General features: G+C 39.3%; 1 protein-coding gene across 1 annotated transcript in view; it reads right to left on the bottom strand.

Moving 5' to 3' along the window:
* LOC146481464 (cytoplasmic dynein 2 heavy chain 1-like) overlaps positions 1-22,025 on the bottom strand; it is a 73,363-nt gene that overhangs the window by 32,550 nt on the left and 18,788 nt on the right. Inside the window, exons 14-34 of the mRNA XM_085108233.1 lie at positions 21,703-21,905; positions 20,981-21,136; positions 18,806-18,917; positions 17,846-18,016; positions 17,056-17,214; positions 16,733-16,956; positions 15,359-15,491; positions 13,946-14,176; positions 12,963-13,088; positions 11,914-12,211; positions 11,094-11,332; positions 10,279-10,461; positions 9,309-9,532; positions 8,551-8,660; positions 7,526-7,734; positions 6,635-6,811; positions 5,783-6,078; positions 3,685-3,970; positions 2,805-2,903; positions 1,946-2,109; positions 767-1,013 (exon numbers count right to left, since the gene is read on the bottom strand). Of these exons, the coding sequence (XP_084964359.1) occupies positions 767-1,013; positions 1,946-2,109; positions 2,805-2,903; positions 3,685-3,970; positions 5,783-6,078; positions 6,635-6,811; positions 7,526-7,734; positions 8,551-8,660; positions 9,309-9,532; positions 10,279-10,461; positions 11,094-11,332; positions 11,914-12,211; positions 12,963-13,088; positions 13,946-14,176; positions 15,359-15,491; positions 16,733-16,956; positions 17,056-17,214; positions 17,846-18,016; positions 18,806-18,917; positions 20,981-21,136; positions 21,703-21,905 (4,047 nt within the window). The remainder of the gene's footprint in view (positions 1-766; positions 1,014-1,945; positions 2,110-2,804; positions 2,904-3,684; positions 3,971-5,782; positions 6,079-6,634; positions 6,812-7,525; positions 7,735-8,550; positions 8,661-9,308; positions 9,533-10,278; positions 10,462-11,093; positions 11,333-11,913; positions 12,212-12,962; positions 13,089-13,945; positions 14,177-15,358; positions 15,492-16,732; positions 16,957-17,055; positions 17,215-17,845; positions 18,017-18,805; positions 18,918-20,980; positions 21,137-21,702; positions 21,906-22,025) is intronic.

Genomic DNA, 22,025 nt, shown 5'->3' with positions numbered 1-22,025 from the left:
CTCTTTTTCTACTTTTGAGAGTTCTATATTTTGACAATATGCTGCTACAAGAACAACATGTCAATACAAAATTTGGTAAAAGGGCTTGACTTATCTTTTCGTGTAATTTGTCTCTCATGGAACTCAAATCAGCGTTAACCACTCTTTAGAAAATTTCAGATTTTCCGCCAATGGTGATTTCGTTTACTTATTCCAGAACATTTCCTTTAAAATTTCTTTTCTTGCAGTGGGAGTGAGGACAACAATATGCCAGAATTTTCATAGAATTGCATGAAGTGAAACTTTTATTCTTGAGCAACCATCTTCATCCAGCAAACAGCAACATCAAACTCCATTTGAATAAGTTCTCAGAATTTCTCGCAGCCACCGAACGCCCAAAATTGGGTGCAGGTGCTTTGTTGACGGTTATGTTCTGTGTGGAGCTAAGAGCCTAAGAACGTATCTGCATGCCATTTGAAATTTTAGTGACGGCGACAGCAACGAGAACGTGACAAAAACAAAAGGTTAAATGGGGAAAAACAAACGTGCAACACATGCGTTATAAATCTGGAACCTTTCTTTACCATCCTCTGCATAGTGTCAAAGGTATTGCGGTGAACGTGAGCACATGACGCTGAATGTTTCTTCTCTTCCAGAACTTGACCTCCGTTCTTGCAAAATTTGCAAACTGAACGAGTTGGAATAAAAGGAGTTTTCCTTTTAAGCGGCGTTTGAGTTGGCGCCGCTGACATGTCGCGTCAGTGCCTGTTATGGCAAAATGTTTTACCTGTTGCAGGAAGGCAATCAGCTGACTTGTTCCCCACTTATCCGGTTTGGGCAGGTTAAGATCCTTCAAGTACAGCACCAGTCTCTCGCAGTCCTTTGGTCTGTACACTCGGCCAGTGTTAGAGCTTATCACCATGCACGACTGTTGGAGCTTCTGGAGAACATGCATGGGAGAGGTCTGGGCACTACAATGTACCACAGCAACCTGGGTCGAGCGGAGCTGCTCAAAACAGTGCCTCAAAAGGAGCCTAAGGTAATAAAATGCCAAGATCATTAATGGGCCTCTTTATATATGGATAGGGCTCGATATTCGATAGCTTGGACCTCTCGTCAAGTCGAACAACAACAACAACAACAACAACAACAACACATCAACAACTTTATTTAATATACTTATATCTTTTACAGGAATACACCGCCCGCATATAGCAGAGGTAATGGAGGCGGGCTGTGTAACTTAATAATTATTACAAACATGAATAAAATTAGAATAAATTAGTAAATATAAATATAAGTAAGTAGATAAGTACACGCATTCGTTCTTTTAAGCAACTAGATAAGCGGTTGGGATCGGCTTCTGGCATCCATTCCAGTTGGTTACTTCAGATAACGCGAACATTAGTTAATATGAACTGTTTTGAGTTTAAACTTTGTTATTGACTATTGACGTTTATTTGCCTTTTTCCTAACGTGTTTTGAGTCACTGGGATTTAATTGTTCTTCTGATTAACCTTACTGTGCTTTTTCAAAAATATCAACTATTGAATGCTCACACTTCAGGATTTCATCCACAGAATACGAAGTTAGAACTACATGAATGGTATGATGACCAGTACCAAAGAAAAGTTCTGCACAACACCTTCATTAGAATTGGATTTCGTCTACCCACTCAATGGTAGAGCTCCCTTGTACATTTGAGACAGCACAACAGGAGAAGACGATCAAATACTCAAACCTAAAACCCACTTTGCTTATCCTAACACATAGCACTGCTCAATGACGTCAGGTGAATGGTAACACTACAGAACAAATTTGTGAATCACAACAAATAACACCACAGGAGTATACTTTTCCAAAACTGTTATCGCGATGGCCACACCTAAATATTGTATCTGCAGCCACATTATTACATTAATCAAAGTTTTACTCTGGGAGTGAGAGACGTTTTGCTATCACTTACTCTTTTCCACAACCCTCTGGTCCGACCAATAAGAACGGCTTCTTGTGGTCCGGGTGAAGCCATGGTAAGAACATGTCCAGGCCTCTCTTGATGTCCGCGGTCTGAATCACAGGAAGGGAGCCTGTAGACAAGCTCAGGTCACTTACTCGAAGGGAGTCTGGGACCTGTTGAAGAATGAATACCGTCACATACATTTTTTAATGTAGCTTCAGCTTTCCGTGCCATGGCATTAGGTGTCAGTGTGTTCTTGGATGTGCAAGACTTTCAGACTTCAGTAAGCCTGCCCCCTTCAAAAGCTCTATTTTCACTGGACCCTGATAACCTGCAGCTGCATTGTGTTTTAGGGCTGAGAGCATTGTTCTGTTTTTTGTTCTTTTGTCCTCTCGACTAACGATGTAAGACGTTGCAAACGTTGCAGGTCGCCCCTCAAACTTTCATAAACCCCACACTACATGACATGCTAAGGGGATTGTCAAGCATTGTAGAGCAGGTATCTAAGCAAAATGAGGTCAATAAAAAAACGTACTACACTGTATTGTGTTTTATTCCATTGGGATGAAATGCACCGTGTTACTTTCATTGCATAGTATTGATGGACCGACAGAAATCAAGTTAATATGTTTCTCCGAAATTGCCTTGTGTACCTCTGGTTGTCTACGGCAACTAAGCATTTCTTTTGCGCCTTTTCACTTATTTCAGTGATTATTTACATGTTTAATTCAATGAAGCGTCACAGAGAAAATCCAAATCCTAATCCTAGACTGAAGTGGTAGGACATCAAAAGCGTCGAGCTTCACAGCAACAATTTCCGCAATCTGGCTGTATCTCAGCGTCGTATGCAGACCCTTGAGTGACTCACCTCCAGCTGGTATGAAGCCAGCCGCCCCCTATCGCTATCATAGTATGTGTCCAATGGCCTCTTCTGATCAGGCGGCATCTCGTGAGTCCAGTGAAACACCTTAAAACCAAAGGAAACCACAGATCAATCAGGGAAGATGTACAGTACAACAAGAAAACACAAAACAGACACACACGGACATACACAGTTTTCTCAAGGAGATGACATTCTACAGACGAACTTTCTGTGGTTATATCTTAACCAACCGGTGCATGTTACACTGCTTTTGCATAAAATTACGAGGGAACCTGGGAAACTGGGTGCAGGGATTGCTCACTGGTGAGACCACTCTCCTCTTACTAATGTCTCACGGGTTAACTCGGCGACGTGTGTGGGCCAAACCCAAAACCCACAACGCATGAACACCATTTTTTGAAGGTTTGCTTGGAAGTCCTATTGGTCCCCGCCAGTAAACTTTATGGTGTTTACAAAGTTTGCGTGAAACAATTTGTAGGTCCTAACATTTACACTTATAGAATGTCTTCAATATTAAATAACTTAAACCCGGCCTTTAAATCTTTTCCTGATAAGGGTATAAACAGTCCTGGTAGCCCATGACGTTCAGTTTGTTGAAAAAGACTTACAAATAGCTGTGCAAAACGTAAGCGTTTGTTGCAAAGAAAAAGCGTGCGAGCAAGGTACGATTGGTATTGGTTTTGGTTTTGCTTCTTACTTGTTGACAGAGTGGCACGAGTGATACCTACCCAATCAAAGAACGCAGTAAGACAAAAACAAAGCAAATGCGAATTACTTTTGATACTCAATTGAAAACCGCCTTAAAATGTAAAGAAAAGACCTATGTCAAGAATTCTCACAATCCTATCTTCAACATATCACAAACCTCCTTTGCAAACGCAGTCTTAGCCGTGGGAGATAGATTAGCCCCCAGTCCCCTGATGAGTGCACACGTGAACTCCTGTTTGACCTTGACCCCGTACATGTGCGACAGACCATTCATGACCACTCCCACTAAGCTTGACTCCACAACGAACTCGTTCTGTTTCAGCACCCAGTCCAGTGCCTTGTAAAAATGATCCTCCAGAAAAGTCTCCAGCATACGCCGATCCTCCTCAGGCTGGCTCTGGAGCCACGACTTCACTAGAGCTTTTACATCAGTGTCTTCGTCACTGTTGAGGGGTTATAAGGCAAAACTAGAGGTAAAAATTAGTCCTTATGACATCCAAGGACATAGACCGGAACTAAAAACTCAGTCTTACTAGATTCACGCCATTCACACTTCTATATGTATCTTACAGCTAGAATTCTATGCTTCTATGTCTTCTTTATACGTTACTCTTTTCCATTTTTGAATGTCACAAAGATATTAACAGGACGTCGAAATGTTGTTTGGTTTTATCGCTCATTTTTCGTTGACATAAATAAAAAGATACTTAATTACGTACACTACCTCCAAGGAAAGGATGAACATTCTATAGCAAAACAATCCCTAAGAATATCTGTTGACCTTCATTATAGCGGTCAAACTAGCTTTTACTCCAGTCTCATGAAGATGAGTGAATACTATAATTTTCCCAACTTTTATTATTACACATTGAATGAAAATAACATCAAACAATATGTAGATCTTATGAAAAAGAAATATATCTCTTATTGGCACCAAACCCTTCAACACTCACAAAAACTCAGCTTGTATTACACAATCAAAAAAACTTTTGGCCCCTCTGCTTACCTAGATCTCACAAGGAAAAATGCTTCCGGGAAAGCATTAGTGAAACTAAGAATAAGCAGCCACAAGCTTTTGATTGAAACAGGAAGATACGACAACATACCCCGTAATGAAAGGGTGTGTAATGTTTGCAACCGTAAAACCATTGAAGACGAAATTCATTTTTTATTAGATTGCCCAAGTTACTCTTCTTTAAGAGATATGTTCTTTTCTAAAATAGAACCTAGCCTTCCATTTACACGACTATTAGTAAAAGAAACTTTACTATCGCACATAATGAACTCAACAGACTATTTTATAAACACTCAATTAATTTCATTTGTTTCCTCGTGCTTCGAATTGAGACATAAACTTCTCTCCGGAATGATTACTTCTACTGTATGAAAAGTTTAAAATAAGCAAAGACTTCAGTTACTTTATTTTATTTTATTTTATTTTATTTTAAGTTATCTTAAGAATTAGTTAACGAATCAATAATTAGCTATGAATAGCTTTTGCAATACTGTATTTGTTATAGTCATGCAAATAAAGCTTGTTGTTGTTGTTGTTGTTGTTGTTTCGTATACATTTCCACAAGGAATCTAATAAGTTCCGAAATTTGTCAATATAATTACACGAAAAAGGACAGAGCATTCTATAGTGAGCGAGATGGATAATAAACGGATCACGACATCTAAGGGACGGCAACTAATGAAGAGGTACAAATCATCATGTCAGCCTTAAACGAGACAGAGATAAAGTCATCATGCAGCAGATTTTGTTGACAGTGACTGAAGGTTGTACTGTGTATTTATCTCTCTTACAGTATATCAACGCAGCAAAACTCCAACGCAAAACACTGGAATAACCGTTAACGAAGTTGAATGGATTCCCCTATAATACAGCTAATTATACAAACCTCTTACTAACCGAGTTCGAGGTCCGTACTGTAAGTTACGGACCGAGTTTTTTCCTGTTGTTTTATGCCCCAAGCGTGAAGCGCGCGGGCCATAAAACAACAGGAAAAAACGAGGATCCGTAACTTACAGTAGGGACCGAGAAAACGAGGTTAGTAAGATGTTTATTATATCTCTGAGGTTAATCGGGCGTGTAGGAAAGGAAATTAGTGACCCGTACAGTGAAATAAGGCCCGCAAAATTGACCAATCACACCGCGCGTACTAACTGAGAGATAAAATGAAAATGCTTATGCTACACACTCTGGTTATCTACCTTACATCAGATGCATATTAAGCAAAACAACTATTGCTAACCTTAGGAAGATCATGCCCATGCGTGAAATGGTAGCAGGAGAAGCACAGCTCAGATCGTGTGACTCAAACAGGAAGTTGACATTAGGACCAAACTGAATCCTCTCCCCAGAGGGCATGGTCAGTAATCTGTTGTCATCAAGAACGGAGTTGAGAGATTCGATCCACTCAGGGTCAATGTCTCCATCGCAGACGATCCACGACTGGATATCGATTGGTTCACGAACAACTTGGCGAGCAGCGTTCGTTAACACACCGTCTGACCACTCTCGAGTGTCCATGTCAATTTGTCCCAGAAGCTGTTGAAGAAGCAAGGTAGGTGTGACTGTCAGTGAAACGATTGAAAGGTAAAAACCAACACTGGAAGGTACAATTGGAGGAAAGTATCGACAAAAAAGTGTTAGAAAACAACGCACTCAGGTCGCAAAATCTGGAGATTTGACATAAAAGCAGCGCGATCTTAAAATAATTTAAGTTCCTTTATGCCCAAAAGAGCAGAAAAAAAGAGACATACAAACATGTAATTTTTTGGCGATTTGGTAAGGTTGTTTTATTTTTCCTTTTATAAATAGACGACCGGGATTCCTACAATTCAATTTTTGCGTTTTTGTGTAGGTGACGATAAAAAGAGGCAACAATGTTTTTTTTATGTTGCCAAAAACTGTAAAACATTGTCAATAATTTGGTTGAAGACTGCAAAAGAACTGTTTTTTGAAAAACATTTGAAATCTCCTGGTCTCATTTAGCCAAACAAACAGTTTAAGCATGGAAAGTCAGCTATTTAAACTCTCAAGTTCGTTTACTTTACTTTATCTATAAATGGTTCACGGCCAAAAAAAAACTTTCAATACCAACCTGAGTTCGCGGCATGGCTTTAGGGTTCATTGTGTAATGCTTGACAGTCTGGCCCACTTTACCCAGGGCCAACCGCAGCAGTTTCCAGATGGTGCTCTTGCCTGAGCCCGAGGGACCAATGACTACGACACCCATCCGCTGACGAAGCTGTTCGTACAGTTCAAGGGCCTTTTTGACCTGTTTAAACAAGTTGGTTATCCTCGACGCTTTATAAGTACACAGACTGTTGACGGTATGTTTTTCTTTTATTAAGTGAAAAATTATTTTATCTACAGATCTCAACTGAAGTTGCAAGTAGAACCAACTTGAACATCAACAGAAACAGCACCACTGAAAATTATCCGTAAACGTCTCTTTCATTTTGATGGTTACACTTCACAAAACAAAGGAAACACATTAGGATAAAACACAAAGGAGCACATTACAGAACATCATTTCTTGATCCGGTGAGCAAGAATGAAGAAGAAACAATTCTAGTCACACCTGGAGGAACACTTTTCTCTGTACCTTCCCCTTACTCAACATTGAGGAGAGCGAAAAGCCGTACACATACATAGGTACATTCGCATTTAGCCAAGTGTTGCAAGTAATGGGCGAGCAAGTAACGTGTCTTCCAAGTAATGGTGAGAGGGATTGAAGCTACAATCCTTTATCCTGGCCAATATTTTTTGACACAGCTGACGAAATAATGCTTTAAGTAACAATTTGAAGCTGGATCTACATTTACAGTCACCATAAGGTTGTTACAACTGTTATTGGGAAATGTTTGGACCTCGACACTGCGAGACATCAATATTGCACAGGAAGACTAGATGACATTCGGTGTAATGATTTTGGAAACCGTGCCACAGTTTTTTGGCCAGGATAATGCATCTAACACCTCCCGCTTACCTGAGTTTCCATGATCATGAGGTTTGATTCCTGTGCAGCCGAACGCAAGGCATCTGCCAGCTCAGCGTACTCTACTCCTTTGAAATCCACACCGGGGAAAATATCACGAACAAGAGCATCGAATCTCTTGGAGTCTGCAAAGGTCAGCTTGGAGAGTGTGTTCACACGCAGAGCTTGAACCACCAGCCGGGCTTCCACTTTAGCATTCACTAGAATAGAGAAATCACAAAACAGTGTAACTTCGGTAAGTGTACGTCGAAAATTATACACTGTTCACTATCAAGTACCTGAATACGTTTAAAAAACCGTGTTTTTATACATTTTGTGGAAAAGTTAACTGTAATTTTTAAAATTGATCTGTTTCAGTCATTCCACAACGATTCGTTCGACCACCCGCCCCCTTTCCTCGTGTAATGTCGGATAGCGTAAGGAACGCGACATCTTTTGTAGCATGTTTAAGTTTCTAACACAAGCAACGCGACATCTTTTTTCTTTTGCAGCGGGTTTAGGTTTAAGTCTAAACAACACTGAACGGTGGGGTGGGGAGGGCAACGCGATCAAGGCGAAATTGTAACTGCAACATATTGTCACTGGTTGCAAATTCAGACTTAGATACAGTATAGCTGATTAGATTTCACCTGAGAGGAGCATCTCAAAGAACATCAGCTTATGGGAATGATGTGTTAATCAGTCAGCGACACAGTCAGACATACTCGGAAGAAACAAATTCGAGTTCTCTCAACAGAAATCGAGTCTATAACTTTCTAATACTAGTTCGAATGCTCTTCCACTGACCTACAGGAGACTCGAGGAAGTTAGGTCATTTTATTACTAGGTTCAGGTTAGAAACATCCTGTATACAGCTAGGATTTGAATATCGATCAGTGATAAGCCAATCAGTGATTTTAACGAACAGGCATAATGCTAACAGCTGGTTCGCTAGGTTATATGAAACAAATCAAGACAGCGTTTTCATACTGAATGTTGTTTTTATATTACTTTAATATATAAACGCATAGATTCACCTTGTCCATTAGTTTGCTTGTGCGACTGTAACAGGTTCCCACAGCCTCTCAACACAGTCTTCAGTGCACGTAGTCCCCAGTCATAATGCTGCTGCTGCGATAGTAACTCCCTGGGCAAATAAAAAGATCAGGAAGAACTTACCAACACGTCAAATCTCTCTTTAGTTTAATGGCTAAACATCAGCACCTCCTCACTGCTATTATAAATCTAGTAAAGTTAGAGTTAATAAAATTATTTCCAAATCAATGTTGTGCCGCTAGTTCTAAGGGCACAAATGATGGATCTCATTTGTGTCCTTAGTACTAGCGGCACAACATTCATTGTACCCTTCACATCCACTTTGCCGCAATTACTACCATAATCATCCACGACTTGCTCCCATCTGTCCTCGCGGCTCAGTCGGTAAAGCAACGAACGATCAAATCTGGAGGTCGTGGGTTCGATTCTCGCCGAGGTTGGAGATTGTTTTCTTTGCCTGTGTGATCTCCCATTTCCTTATTAGGGCTAACGCTTAGTGGGAATTTCATGGGTTCACTTTAGCACTTTAACATACACTGCAGAATCGATTATCTTATCCGTCAAAATTATTTCCATGTAATTCTCAGGTCTTTTAAAAACAATTTTACGGAAACAAACAAACCGTCCTTCACTGGAATATCATTCTAACTACACCGAAGTGAGCATAACTCTATTACCGTCCCCCTTCTTGCCCAAACAAACGCCAATGTACAAGGACACAACAACACTATCGCCTTACTTCGACAAGTTAAAGATGGCCACCAGCTTTCTTCCCAAGCTCTTGGCTTCTTTGAAGCCTTCAGAGAACATGATAACTTCAGCAATGAGCTCATTATCAGGACGAGACATCGCCACGGGACGGAACAACTGCTTCAGATTATCGGGGAGCTTTTGACGCCCCCCATAACCCTTACCCGCCGGGTTCAACGTGATGAAGATCCCGGAGTTAGGATCTAAATCAACCTAGAAGATAGGAAATAAAGGTTACTGCTACTAGGGCTTGAAAATGATTGAGCAAATTTTAGCACCAATCCCTAGGTTTAAACGTGAATTTGTTATAACTTTCCCCCTTATGACTAAATTGGCACTCGGATGGAATTTAACTTATTTTCAAGGAAGGACTGTCTTGAGAAATGAACCTTCTTGAGACTGAACAGCACAGAAAGGTACAGTCAAGATCTGTCCTACTCGATATGTGATGAGATAGGAAAGTATGCGCTTGCATGGGTTTGAAGTGACCTTGAGCGAGGCTGTGAAGTGGTCTTTTCAAATGACGGGTAGAATATAAGCTACGTTTTTCAACCTTTCCTTTCTCTTAGTTCGTTAGCTAACGTTGACCAATTGCTGACAGGTAAACAACTCAACACGGCTTTCAGCAGCTCAGGGAAGAGATAAAACATGAGAAAACAAACGTGGTAAACATTTTCAGACTTTGGTGCAATCATAACAAGTTTTCGAGGGAAAATTGTCGCTGACATTTCGATCAAACTTCAGCTCCATATAAACTCTTACATAACGCTTTGGATAATTGTCATAGTATCGCACAAGAATCACCAGTTTATACACAGCTTGAGACCAACACGATATTTTGGTTTCTGTTTGTAAATGTTTTTAGAAGCAAATGTGATAAGTTATCAGGTTCTTCAAGACAAAACGCAGTTGGCCTTTATTCACAGTCTTAATTGTTCCACCCCAAAATGCGCACACACCTGTCTTCCAAGCAGCTCGGTAGAGGCTAGTTTACTCTTGAGAGCAGCTTGTATGGTCTGAATCTGCATGGACACCGCAGACAGCACAGCTTCCTCAAGACGATTGAACTCATCAAAGCATCCCCAGGCACCACACTTGACCAGTCCAATGAAGATACGACCCATCGACTTGACATCAATGCCCTAAAGACATGACCAATACGGAAGAACTAGTTACGGCAAAGTCAAGACGCGCCATGTTTCTCCATTTTGTTGAATATAACCACAAACACCTCACAAAGTCTGGCCGTCCTCTTCCTCTCCAGTTTAGAACTTTTAAGTCATTTAAGAAACTTTTAAGCAAGACTGCTAGCTCTGCTAAAGTAGTCTCCAAACGCTTTGATCATTAAATGAAGCACGTTCGCATGGCTGTCATTTGTCATTTGGTCAGTTTTTAATTCTCAATCTTGTTTGCTGTTGTATATGCCGAAACTAGTTGCTTTTGTTTTTCCTACATTCCCAAAAAGCCAAAACCGTTGAATGAATGACTATAATCTTTAATGAGGATGCCAACTTCACTGTATAAAAAACTATTCAACACTACTACTAAAAACGTTTAAAACCTAAGGTAGTACAATGCAAATCAATAACAAAATTCAAAACTAGGGATTCACAATAGAAATCATGCCAAGATACAACCAATATGAACAATGCAATTTTGAAAAAATTCGCCAAAACTGTTTTCAGAGGAAGTAGCCATTTTGTGTAGAGTAATTAACCTCAGCCTTGCCTATAAAGTTTAAAGTAGCTCTCTTGGTAGTATATTTGGCGCATACCTCATCACAGTTAAACACGAGGACCTGCCTCCCAAACAAGCCTCCCAGTGCTTTGACGGACTCTGTCTTGCCAGTACCAGCAGGACCATATGGGTTTCCTCCGAGCCCCATGTGCATGCCCTGGGTCAGAGTTAGGTAGCACTTGTCCGTGAGAGGAGTGTGTACGAGTTTAGCTGCATTGCCTTGATATTCGTAAGTGTAGTGGAACTCAGCATCACACATTCGAATCAGGCATATTTCTATGAAAGAAAGTAATTTCAATTACCTAAATGATTATTCCAAGCAAAGTTTGTATACACAGTGTACAACTCATCGTTTAACAACACGTTCTTTAAAACTATTTTTTCTTTTTTATCGACTGAAATTCACCTAAACAATCGAAATGAGCTGTCTCTCAACAACATGAGGAAGAAACCATCCTCCTTAATTATAAAGGGGAGTTAGTTCCTAAAGAAACTGTGGTGCTGTGTCGAAGGGGGGCAATGCTTGGTTTTATCAACTGAGTTGACAAGGTCATTTGGCATACAAAAGCTGGCGATACGACTGCAAGCCCTTCGCCACAGCGTATCGATATGACGAAGAGCTAGCGGTCGAAACTTTAACTAGTGTATCTCTTTACTGTGTCCAATTTACTTTATCAACTAGTTTGATAAAACCTGAACCTTCCTTTTAACACAGTACCAGTTTCCCTATGAAACTGTACCCCCTTATCCATTTGTCAAGGAGAAAGGTTCTTACCCCTAACCCTAACCCTAACCCTAACCCTAACCTTATTAGTTGGTAAACGGCATTTGACCTATTCTCACATCATGCAACTTACGTTTCTGCATGTAAAATCTGAGCTGTTTCTGCCACATCCACTCATCAACAGATTTGATCCCATGTTTAATTAACTGCTGCACCACATCAATAGAATGGATCGTGTCCAAGATCAGCGCCTTCAGCTTGAGCTCCAGAACATGTGACCCAGAATCCGAGGAATCGCTTCCGCCAATCTCTACATTAGTGTACGATTCCAGCTGAGACTCCATCTCGATCTGAAATTCTTGAAGCGAGTTGCTTTTAATTGCAGCCTCACAGCGTTCTGTAAACTGGACTTGTTCAGCAAGGCAAAGGATCTGACGAACAGAGAGCACGATGTATGTCATCAATAAAATAGCTATCTATTTTAATGCTTTACTTTTGTTGTTGTTGATTAATCAATTAACACCGACGTTAAGAGGCAATTAACGACAACGCAAAGGCGTCAAAATTTATGCATATGACCAGTTATGGTGGAAGACTTCATGAGCGAGGAAATTGAACCAAAACATTTACAATTTCAGTGACGACAATGACTACCAGACACCCACATTTAAACGTAATTTAAAACATTTAAACTTCTGCCTCACTGTCAGGTCACAGATAGATACTAGGGAGCTTAAGGAACGACGACGGCAGCGGCAACGAGACCGTCACCCCAACAATTATCTTTATTTCATTTGTGCTACTTCGCGATTATTTCAACTCGTTCAACTTCTACAAAAATGGCGAACTATTCAGGCACCAAATCGGTAGGAGTGGCGTACAAGTTAAGAAAACAATGAAAAATTCACCGTCCTGCATTCACGTTCTCCACAAAACCTTAAATGTGGTCACTTAACGTTGTCGTTTTGCAGAGGACGGCAAAGAAATGTACCAAAATGTAAAACAAACGTGAAGAGCGATTGTTTTTGCTCATTAAACCAATTGTTTTGCGGCGTTGTCGTTGCCATCGCCATCGTCGTTGTTTACGCTACTTATTGTACTTGCCAAAACGTAAGCTAAATTGATCCCTTACACAGACATTCCCTAATTCGTTGCAGCATCGGAAAAAGAAAAAAACCTTACCTGTGAGGGAAACTTGGAAGGATCAACCCCTCCGCCTGATCCACCTTTCCTACTGGCACCGAGGCACTCAATCAGCAACTGCTTCAGAGTGTCCTTCATTTCATTAGCAAGATCACCAAGCCAGACCTACCATCATAAAAAGAGATTAAACAGATATTATGTGAGATAAATGAAATTAACGTATTTGTTTAAAAGGCTAAACAGGAATGAAGAATCGGGTGCTCATAACGTCGAATCTTGCAACTTAGTAAATAATTTGACATCTTAAGAAATATCAGCCAGAAAGGTTTTAAAGAAAATAAAACTTCCTGATAGAAATGTTTCTCATTATTTCTCTTTTGAAAGTTAGTGCAAGAAGTAGCATTCATATGACTGCCGTTAAATATTTAGCAAATCATAGTAAACGCCATTAGCATAAAACAACAAGCAACGAGTTTTCAAATGCCATCGAAGAAAACAAAAGAGGCAGCCAAGATTGTTTTGGCTATTTCTTCAAAAACTCATTAATAGTTCATAAGCCCATTGACCTATCAAATGGTCGATAATACATCACGTGCAGTGACTTTATATCGATAAACCTCCTCTTTATTAGTATGCAGTGTTTTATCAGCTGATAAAATCCTCCTCATTAGTATGCGGTTTTTTTCCCGTATGCTAATTTCCCACGTTCACAAAAGCATTTGTTATGAACTCTATTGACACACGCTTTTCCAAGAATGTTTTTGAAGCCGTTCAAAAAACTGGCAGCACATGTTTTATCGGATCTAAAACCACTCGGCTGCGCCTCGTGATTTTAAACCCGATAAACACTCCTGCTCGTTTTTTAAACATTACATGAAGTTAAAATCTACTGTACACGATTCTTGGACCTGATATCGATCTTAGCACATGCTAAACCACAAAGACACCAAACCCAACTAGCAAGTTACTCTGACTGAGAGACCAGTCCATTCCACATGGCTTAACACTGTCAAGTTACTTACCTCCACCTCAGGTGTAATAGTCACTGGCTTTTTAAGGGACACCACCTCACCATCCAGAGACTTCATGGCTACGATGGTCTTACATCCCTCATCAAAGCCGACATTGTGTATACCAGCAAAGAGTTTCTTCAAGTGTGACTGGATCACTAGAGGATTGGTTGCTTGGCCAAGGATCTCAAGCAGATCATCATCACCAATGAAGTAAAACCGCGGGAATAGCGCTCGTTTTTCCTATTAAATTTATTGTCAATAATTAAAAATAAGACCTGCTCAATTGTTTACAACCTTGACTTAGCTGTATTCTTTAGAATCGCAATAATTTGGTAAACAAATTCCAATAGAAACGTTAAAGGCTGGTTTTCACTAGCGACGGAGTCGGAGTCGGAGTCGTAATCAGAAGCGTAGAGCTTATGATCTAGTGAAAACAGCATTCCGGAACGTAAGCGACGGAGTCGGAAGAAAATGGAAACGTTCTGATTCTTCTGACTCCGATTCCGTCGCGATTACGACTCCGCTTATGACTCCGATTTTTGATTTTCACTAGGTCATAAGTGCTCTTACGACTCCGCTTACGACTCCGACTCCGACTCCGTCGCTAGTGGAAACCAGCCTTAAGTACGCGTTTTACCTAATTTTAATTAGGTAAAACTAATTTTAATTAGGTAAAAGAAGTCACACATTTGGTTTTCATCCACAGACTAGAAAGCATAACAAGATGAACAGCAGCACAGTTATAATCAATTGCTCAACAGCTTTCTCTCGGATAATTGTAAGTTCAGGTTCTTATCCTTTGACTAAAAAATAATCGTTTGAAGTACATCATACGATGCAGGATTTGACTGAAGGATGAGAACGAGTGCAACTTTACAGAACCAACTATTAACTAAACAGAAAATCTATTTAGTGTAAGTGCTAATTTAAACAGTTAGGGACCAAACAAAGGCATTTCATCCCCCTTTGAACCACGGAGTTTCATTATACGATACCCAGATGTGGCCAAATCGAGTTTACGACCTCGAAATTCCAACTAGCCGATGTGGCAATAATCCTGTAGGACTTTTGTACGACTTTTTTCCATGAGAATTGATAGTCCCCATTAAGATTTTAGAAGACAAAAATATGATTTAGATACATTACTAAAGACGTTGTTTCCTGATCCTGTCACATTCATAAAAATCGCAAACAGTTACTCAATCTGGATACAAAATGAAACGTTTTAGAGACGTACAAACGTTCCACTGCCTCAAAGAGTGTTTCTCAAGTACTGAAGTGTAAAGTTTCCAGAACTTGAGAAAGATTCCATGAAGCCGAATACTCGTACATCTAACAAATTTCATTTTAAATCCTGACTGAGTAACTGTTTGCGACTTTTATGATATCCGGCGAAACTTAGACGAAAGTTAGAATTTGTACCTCCAGGAACTCGTTTAGAGATTTCTGACATCTCTGAAGCTGATCCAGAAGCGTTACTAGGATGTTCCGGATTCCTGACTGGGCCACTAGTGACAAAACTCTGTTGTCATTAGAAACATCCTGCATGATAGCTCTAAGCAGAGAAGAGAGAATGACAAGAGTAAATACTGGAAGACGTTGATAACGACAAATGTAAGTGGTAAGAAGCGATGAAAGTGCTCCAGCAAACCAAATCCTCAAAGAAATCACTTTCAGCACGTCATAAACAAAGTTTATCTGCATGAAATGTAGATAGGCTATTACGTACATGTCCCAGTAACTTGCCACGGCGAATGATAATCTTGTAATATTTCCCATTAAGGTAAAAGGGATAACCAATAAGTACAAAGAAAAACGTTCTACTATCCACAAAACGTTGCGATTGTGGAAATGTTTTCTTGAGATCAGTTTTTGTTGACAGGAGTTGTTGTTATTGTTTTTCTGCCATATTAACTATGATTTTAACGGGAGATTTTTAGATAGAACGGAGAGTTTAAAGTTTCTAATCTAAATAGTATTAAAATCTTTCATTGATTCTCGATACAAAAGTAAACTTAGGTTGTTGTGATGTCTTGAAGAAATCATCATACCCACTATGACGGACCAAAGATGGCGGATTTTTGGAAGTTATGACGTAATGTTTACGTAATTTTATCTTTGGTAACTCTCCACCTTTAAGTAAATATGATTTTCCTGTACTAAATGTAAAGTTTTACATCACTTTGGAGTGATTTAGTAATCAAGTTAATTTTGATCAATATGGGAGTTTCTTGACGCCAAGAAAAATATCATGGAATCCAAAGTGGTGGATCCAAGATGGCGGCTTTTGCAAATATTAATTAACTTTTACTACTTTTTATGATCAATTGATTTCAATTAATTTTCACTGATTTGCCGGTGACATGGAAACATTATGAAATCTAACATGACAAATTTAAAAACATGGGTGATTGGAGATATGATTTGACTTCCATCATTTGGTGTAAAAAGTTCTTGTTCAGAGATTTTCTAATGTCATGGTCCAATCATAAAATCTAGAATGACGATTCAAGATGGTGGATATTGTTTTAATTATTTTAATGTGATATGAGGATATAAATGACAGGTGTCCACCTTTATAATACGATTTTAGTGTCTGAGATTTGAAGAAGGAGGGAGAGGGGTTGGGAATTAAAAGTATTTGCATTCCAAGTTGGCAATAAATGAAAAAATACCCAAGAATTATAATACTCATTAGGTACATAACAACACTGAAATAATAATGAAAAAAAAAAAAACATTATTACACCAACTGACTCTAAATGCCCTCAAAAACGATGACATGTAAGAGCAAACCTGAAATCATCATCCACTCTCTTGAACCTCCCCTGTTCCCTGGGAAGAGCCCCTCGGCCAAATATAGGCTCCAGATAGACCCACTTTCTTTGAATTTGGTTCAGGTTGTGAAGGTACTCATCCAGGTCTGCCAAACGAGTCTCCCACAACGACGCCTTGTCTTCAAAGCCTTTGTAGTATGGAGAATCCTTCAGTGACTGCAGCAAACACTGGTTGTCGCCAACCTGGGATGCAAAGAAGACAAAATGTCACACCCTGTTGGTACAGCTATAGTACACGTAAATAGCACTGGGTTTATAACAGCTCTGTGCTGGATAGCGTACCTGATTTACGAGTTCTTTCCAATCCTTGATGATAGATAACTCTTTGTTGTGCGAATCCACATATGATGTCAAAGAGAACACAGCACCAGCACCCCACAGCTCCAGCTCTCTAAGGGCTTCCCTGATTGACACTTCGCCTTGAGCTCGACTGTTCAGCTCCTGTGGATAGCAGAACAGTATACATATATTGATGATGTGACTTCAATGATGAGCTTTAGAATAAACAAAATCCTCTTTGGGAAGCAGGGATGGCGCAGAGGTGAGAGCACTCCCCTCCCACCAATGTGGCCCAAGTTCGATTTCCGGACATGGCATCAAATGTGGGTTGAGTTTGTTGTTGGTTCTTGTCCTCGCTCCAAGGGGTTTTCCTCTGCATACTCCAGTTTTCCCCTCTCCTCAAAAACCAGCATTTCCAAATTCCAATTCAATCTGGATAGTGTCCGCATACTGTAACGCGCATTTGATTATCTCGTAATAGAATTACGCACAATACAAATTTACAAATTTACGTATTGACTGAAACACTGATACATGAATAACATTAAAGAGGGCATTCAAATAATAATCACCAACAAAAGGACCTTGGATAATATAGTTGAATTTGAAACGCAAGGCTGATTACTAATTTAGCGTATCTATGAGAGAAGATTTTCTAACTGGGTCATAACGAACGAATCCACTAACCTGCCATAAAAACTTAGTGCATGGAAATGAGTACATCACGTAACCAAGGAAAAAATTCGTCAATTAATACTAAATAACGGTTAGTAAAGGGAAGACTTGTAATTACCTTGAGTGCATCAGCATGAGCAATGATCTGATCGGTACTCTCCAACACATCTCCAAAAGTCAGCTTTTCAAGGATGGTGCCTCTCGGCATCTTCAGAAGTCGGAACAGTTCCAGCCAGTGATCAGGAGACAAGGCCTCTCCACGGACATACTTTAGTAGTGGAACAATGTTCTAGACACCACAGGATGTACAGGTCAGTTTAGGAAGGCGGTATTTAATTTAATAAGAATAGTAATAGAGAAGTTTTCAACTGAATGTCGAGAGTAAGTTAGCATTTGTTTTGGTTTCGTTCTACTATGCTCTTTGGTTTGTTGGCAAAATGCGCAGCACTTTCTCAGTCAATAAGAAGCAAAACCAAAACCAATCGTGACTTGCTTGCACGTGTTTTCCCGCGCTTGAGGCCGGTTACATGCATTTGCTTCTGATTTTTATTGGTTCTTTATGTTGTTAACATCTGTTGTAATTGGCCAGCGTAATTACTTTGGTTTTGGTATCAAGACAGGCAGCGCTATTCCGCCAAACTGCAACTCCGATGCAACAGCAAATGAACACTTAACAAGGCAGAAACAAAACAAAAGGGAGACAATAACGTCAACGTGTTTGACCGAGTTGATGAAGTTCCCTAGCCTAACGCGTATATAGTAAGAGTGGAATAGATAAGGCCTTAGAACGGATAGGCATGGATAGGCTCACTTACCGATTGATGCCTCAAAACCTAAATCCATGTTACCAATACCTATACCCAACAGACTAAACCTTCTTTTTAGACAAGTTCATAATAGCGATGCTTCATTGTTGGATGAGTAAAACTCTCTCGTACTGTACTTTCTACATGTATATTAACAAAGCAGCACAGAATTAAACAGATTTGCATCTTCTTGTTGTGTACCAAACCTTAATGGAAACATTTTAAACAGTGTAGAGAAACTTCGTTCGCCAATTTGAAAGAAGGGAATTTACCTTGTACTTGTCAACGTCTTTCTGTAGCCTCACTGTCATGCTCGTTGGTTCCTTTGCTCTCAGTTTCTCTGACCATGCCGTCAGGAAGTCATCAAAGCGATAGAGATTACCCCTTTTACAGGAAGACAACATGTCTAAATCTTTTGTTTACACCGATTACAGTGAGAAAAATTACACTAATTTTTCAATGCCTAGTATGAAAGTGGTACATTTATGACTGATCGAGAAGTATACCTACACTACACGTAGTAATAGCATAATTAAACAGAGCCAAAATCATGACTCCAGGTCACACTGAAACTGCATTGCAGTATGGAGAAATGTTGCTTCCTTCATTGACTACTGGGACTCGTGATCATGAAATGTGTGGTGCTGTATTTCATTTTAGCAAGACCGTCAAAATTAAAATACAACAGTTTGATTAAGCTTTCTTCACTCAAAGCTGTTAATAATAAAAAGCGTTTACATAGATGTAGAGCTCTACCTAAAACAATCAAAGGCTCCTGTGAGCCAACTCGTGAATGCAGATGACACATAGTAATTGAAATTTAGACGGCTACGGAAACTTCCTTGAAAGCTAAAAGAAACTATATCTTTGCCCGATTATGTAACGAAAAATAACCATTATTGTACTCTTGTATTCTGATGCGCCGATTAAAAAAAATCACGTGTTTTTTCTGATTCAAAGTTCACAGAAGCACGCCATGTGCAGCTACGTCATGCAAATTCGTGTCCCCGATAGTCCAGGGCTACTGGATTTTGCGATCGGGCTAGTGGATTCTAACCATCACTTGCCGCAAGTGATGGTTAGAATCCATGATGGGCAAGTGAAGTTTTTTTGGGAATTTAAATTACAAAATTACTGTAGGGCAAGCCGATCTCACAAAGGGAAATCTGTTCAACAAAGTATCGCATTACATTTCATGCCCGACATAAATGCGTGAAATTTTTCTTTTGGAGTTCAGTCCACGTAATCATCAAGTAAAAATAATGAACTATGACAAGCTCTTGCTAAATAAGAATTATTTATCGACCGCGTCCGTTTGCTTTCCCATAAATTACCAGTTGTAAATTTCGAAAATGAAACATTTTTTCCCTTTGAAACCTCTATGAAAGCTGACAAGATCTTAAAGTGTTCATTTCACCAGATATTTGCATCATTTTGTTTAAGACGTCAATGATGCGTGACATGGCACGTTCCGCTTTCGCGTGAAAACTGACAAATTAAATTATTTTTTAATTAAATTATTTCTAAATTAAATTATTTTTAATTCTTAAAAGAAACCGCACTTTGTAGAAAAAACGAAAAAAAACCTATAACTTTGCTCAGATTCAACGAAAAAACTCCATTCTTACACTAAAATGATTGTCAAATTATTCTCTACAGAATGAATGAGAGAATTCTGACGCGTCGTGAAAAAAATTTTCACGTTTTTTTTTTTCGCTAATTGAGTTTACGACCCCGGACTTTCTGAAAAACTAAAAAAACTTGTAACTTGCTCAGATTGAACGACAAATCTCCATTCTTGCACTGAACGATCGTCAAATTATTCTCTACATATTGAATAAGAATTTCCTGATGCGCCGTGAACAATAAATGTTCGCGTGTTTTTTCCACTAATTGAATTTAAAACTCATTCACTGCGCACGCCCGAAAGTTAACGACAAAACCGACCGACCGACCGACCGACCGACCGACCAAGTCAACAGTCAGCTATTCCTATAACTCGTTCATTGCGCTACGCGCATTCACGAGTTAAAAAGGGGGTATTACAACATAAACGTTTCCATTTTATGGCTGCAAAATAGGTTACTCTTTGCAGTTAAGGAAAAGTACCGGTTTTTTGGTAACAAAGTGCTTCTTTTTAACTACTTTCTTAATCATCTTTGTTCTAGCTGTGATGTAGGGCTGTAAAGTGTCTCTTTTAAAAAAAGGTTTAAGTTAAGAATAGTACTTGTAGAGATGTCCAAAAGTTCAATTGCAAATCTAAGACTTTTCAGAAAGATTTTGGGTTTCTATACAATGTATTTAAACAGGTTTAATGACGGAAAATCATTGCAGGTGAACTAAACTTACTTTGATAAGTCAGTCTACAAAACCACTGTTGTTTTCGTTGGTTGAAATGAAAATCACTTAAAAATTGCAATTTTGCGTTATTGAATGAAAGTGGACACCTGAATGATATCCAGTCTTCTTTGGCCAGTTCATCCAGACCGTTACTAAACTCCTCATACAGTCCCCACATTGCTTCATGGTGGCTGATGTCAGTTTTCAGTTCTTCTGCTGCAGTGAACTGTGGTTCAGTGACACCAAAATGTTGACAATCAAAGCTGATGGAAAAATATTTTAGAAAGAAGGTTTAGTTACAATTCTGGCACAATATTATTGTCCCATTGTCTTTACGGCATACTGACTTCAATTTTGTGTGTGTTGTAGGTATTTATTCCTCTTATATTGAGGGCCGTAAGTTAGAAAACTGTAAAAGGTTATTACGCTTCCTCTTTAGATAAAGTTATTGCACTATATTGCATTGCATTGCATTGTATACAATTGGTATTCTTTACTTGTACATTAATACCTTAAACCTCCAAATGAATGACTAGAATTATTGTTAATGAATTCTCCTAATATAGCAGGAATAGCATAAGCATGAGGTGAGACGTGATGCGTCGTAACTAAAAAAAGTAATCAAAGAATATAGGAATGTATTTGACACCTTAGATTGTACAAATTCAGCTACATATGGTGGACCCTTTAATGTGTTTGTTTCAATTTGATTGTTTGCATTTATATTTATGAAGTTGCTAAAATAACATTTTATAGAATATTTGACCATCAACCAACCCAAAGGTTTCAACCCTAACACGCCCTCCATAATTTACCACTACAACCTTACATTAGCTTTTTCTTAGTTTCCTCAAGTTCCCCAAACTCTGCTCTCCTTTCATTGATTGAACTGACTGCTGCAAGACACGACTGTGTGTCCTTGTATTCATCAATGTCACGTGGCTTCAGCTGGTGCCATCGAGCACTGAACTTGTCAAGCTCTTGCTGGAATGCCTGTACTCTGGACTCTACATTGCTCTTCATAACTTCAACCTGTCAAACGGTTTTGAAACATTTTCACTCCAGGCTATTGGTATTTTAAGTGCAAATTACGGGACTGAGAGTTCATAACAGCTGCATTTTAGATTCTTCGAAGAACAAGTCATTAGTGAC

The sequence above is a fragment of the Pavona decussata genome, unplaced genomic scaffold (assembly GCF_977016875.1).
Source record: "Pavona decussata unplaced genomic scaffold, jaPavDecu1.1 SCAFFOLD_49, whole genome shotgun sequence".
NCBI classification, from domain to species: Eukaryota; Metazoa; Cnidaria; class Anthozoa; order Scleractinia; family Agariciidae; genus Pavona; species Pavona decussata.
This window is presented reverse-complemented; position numbering and strand designations above follow the sequence as displayed.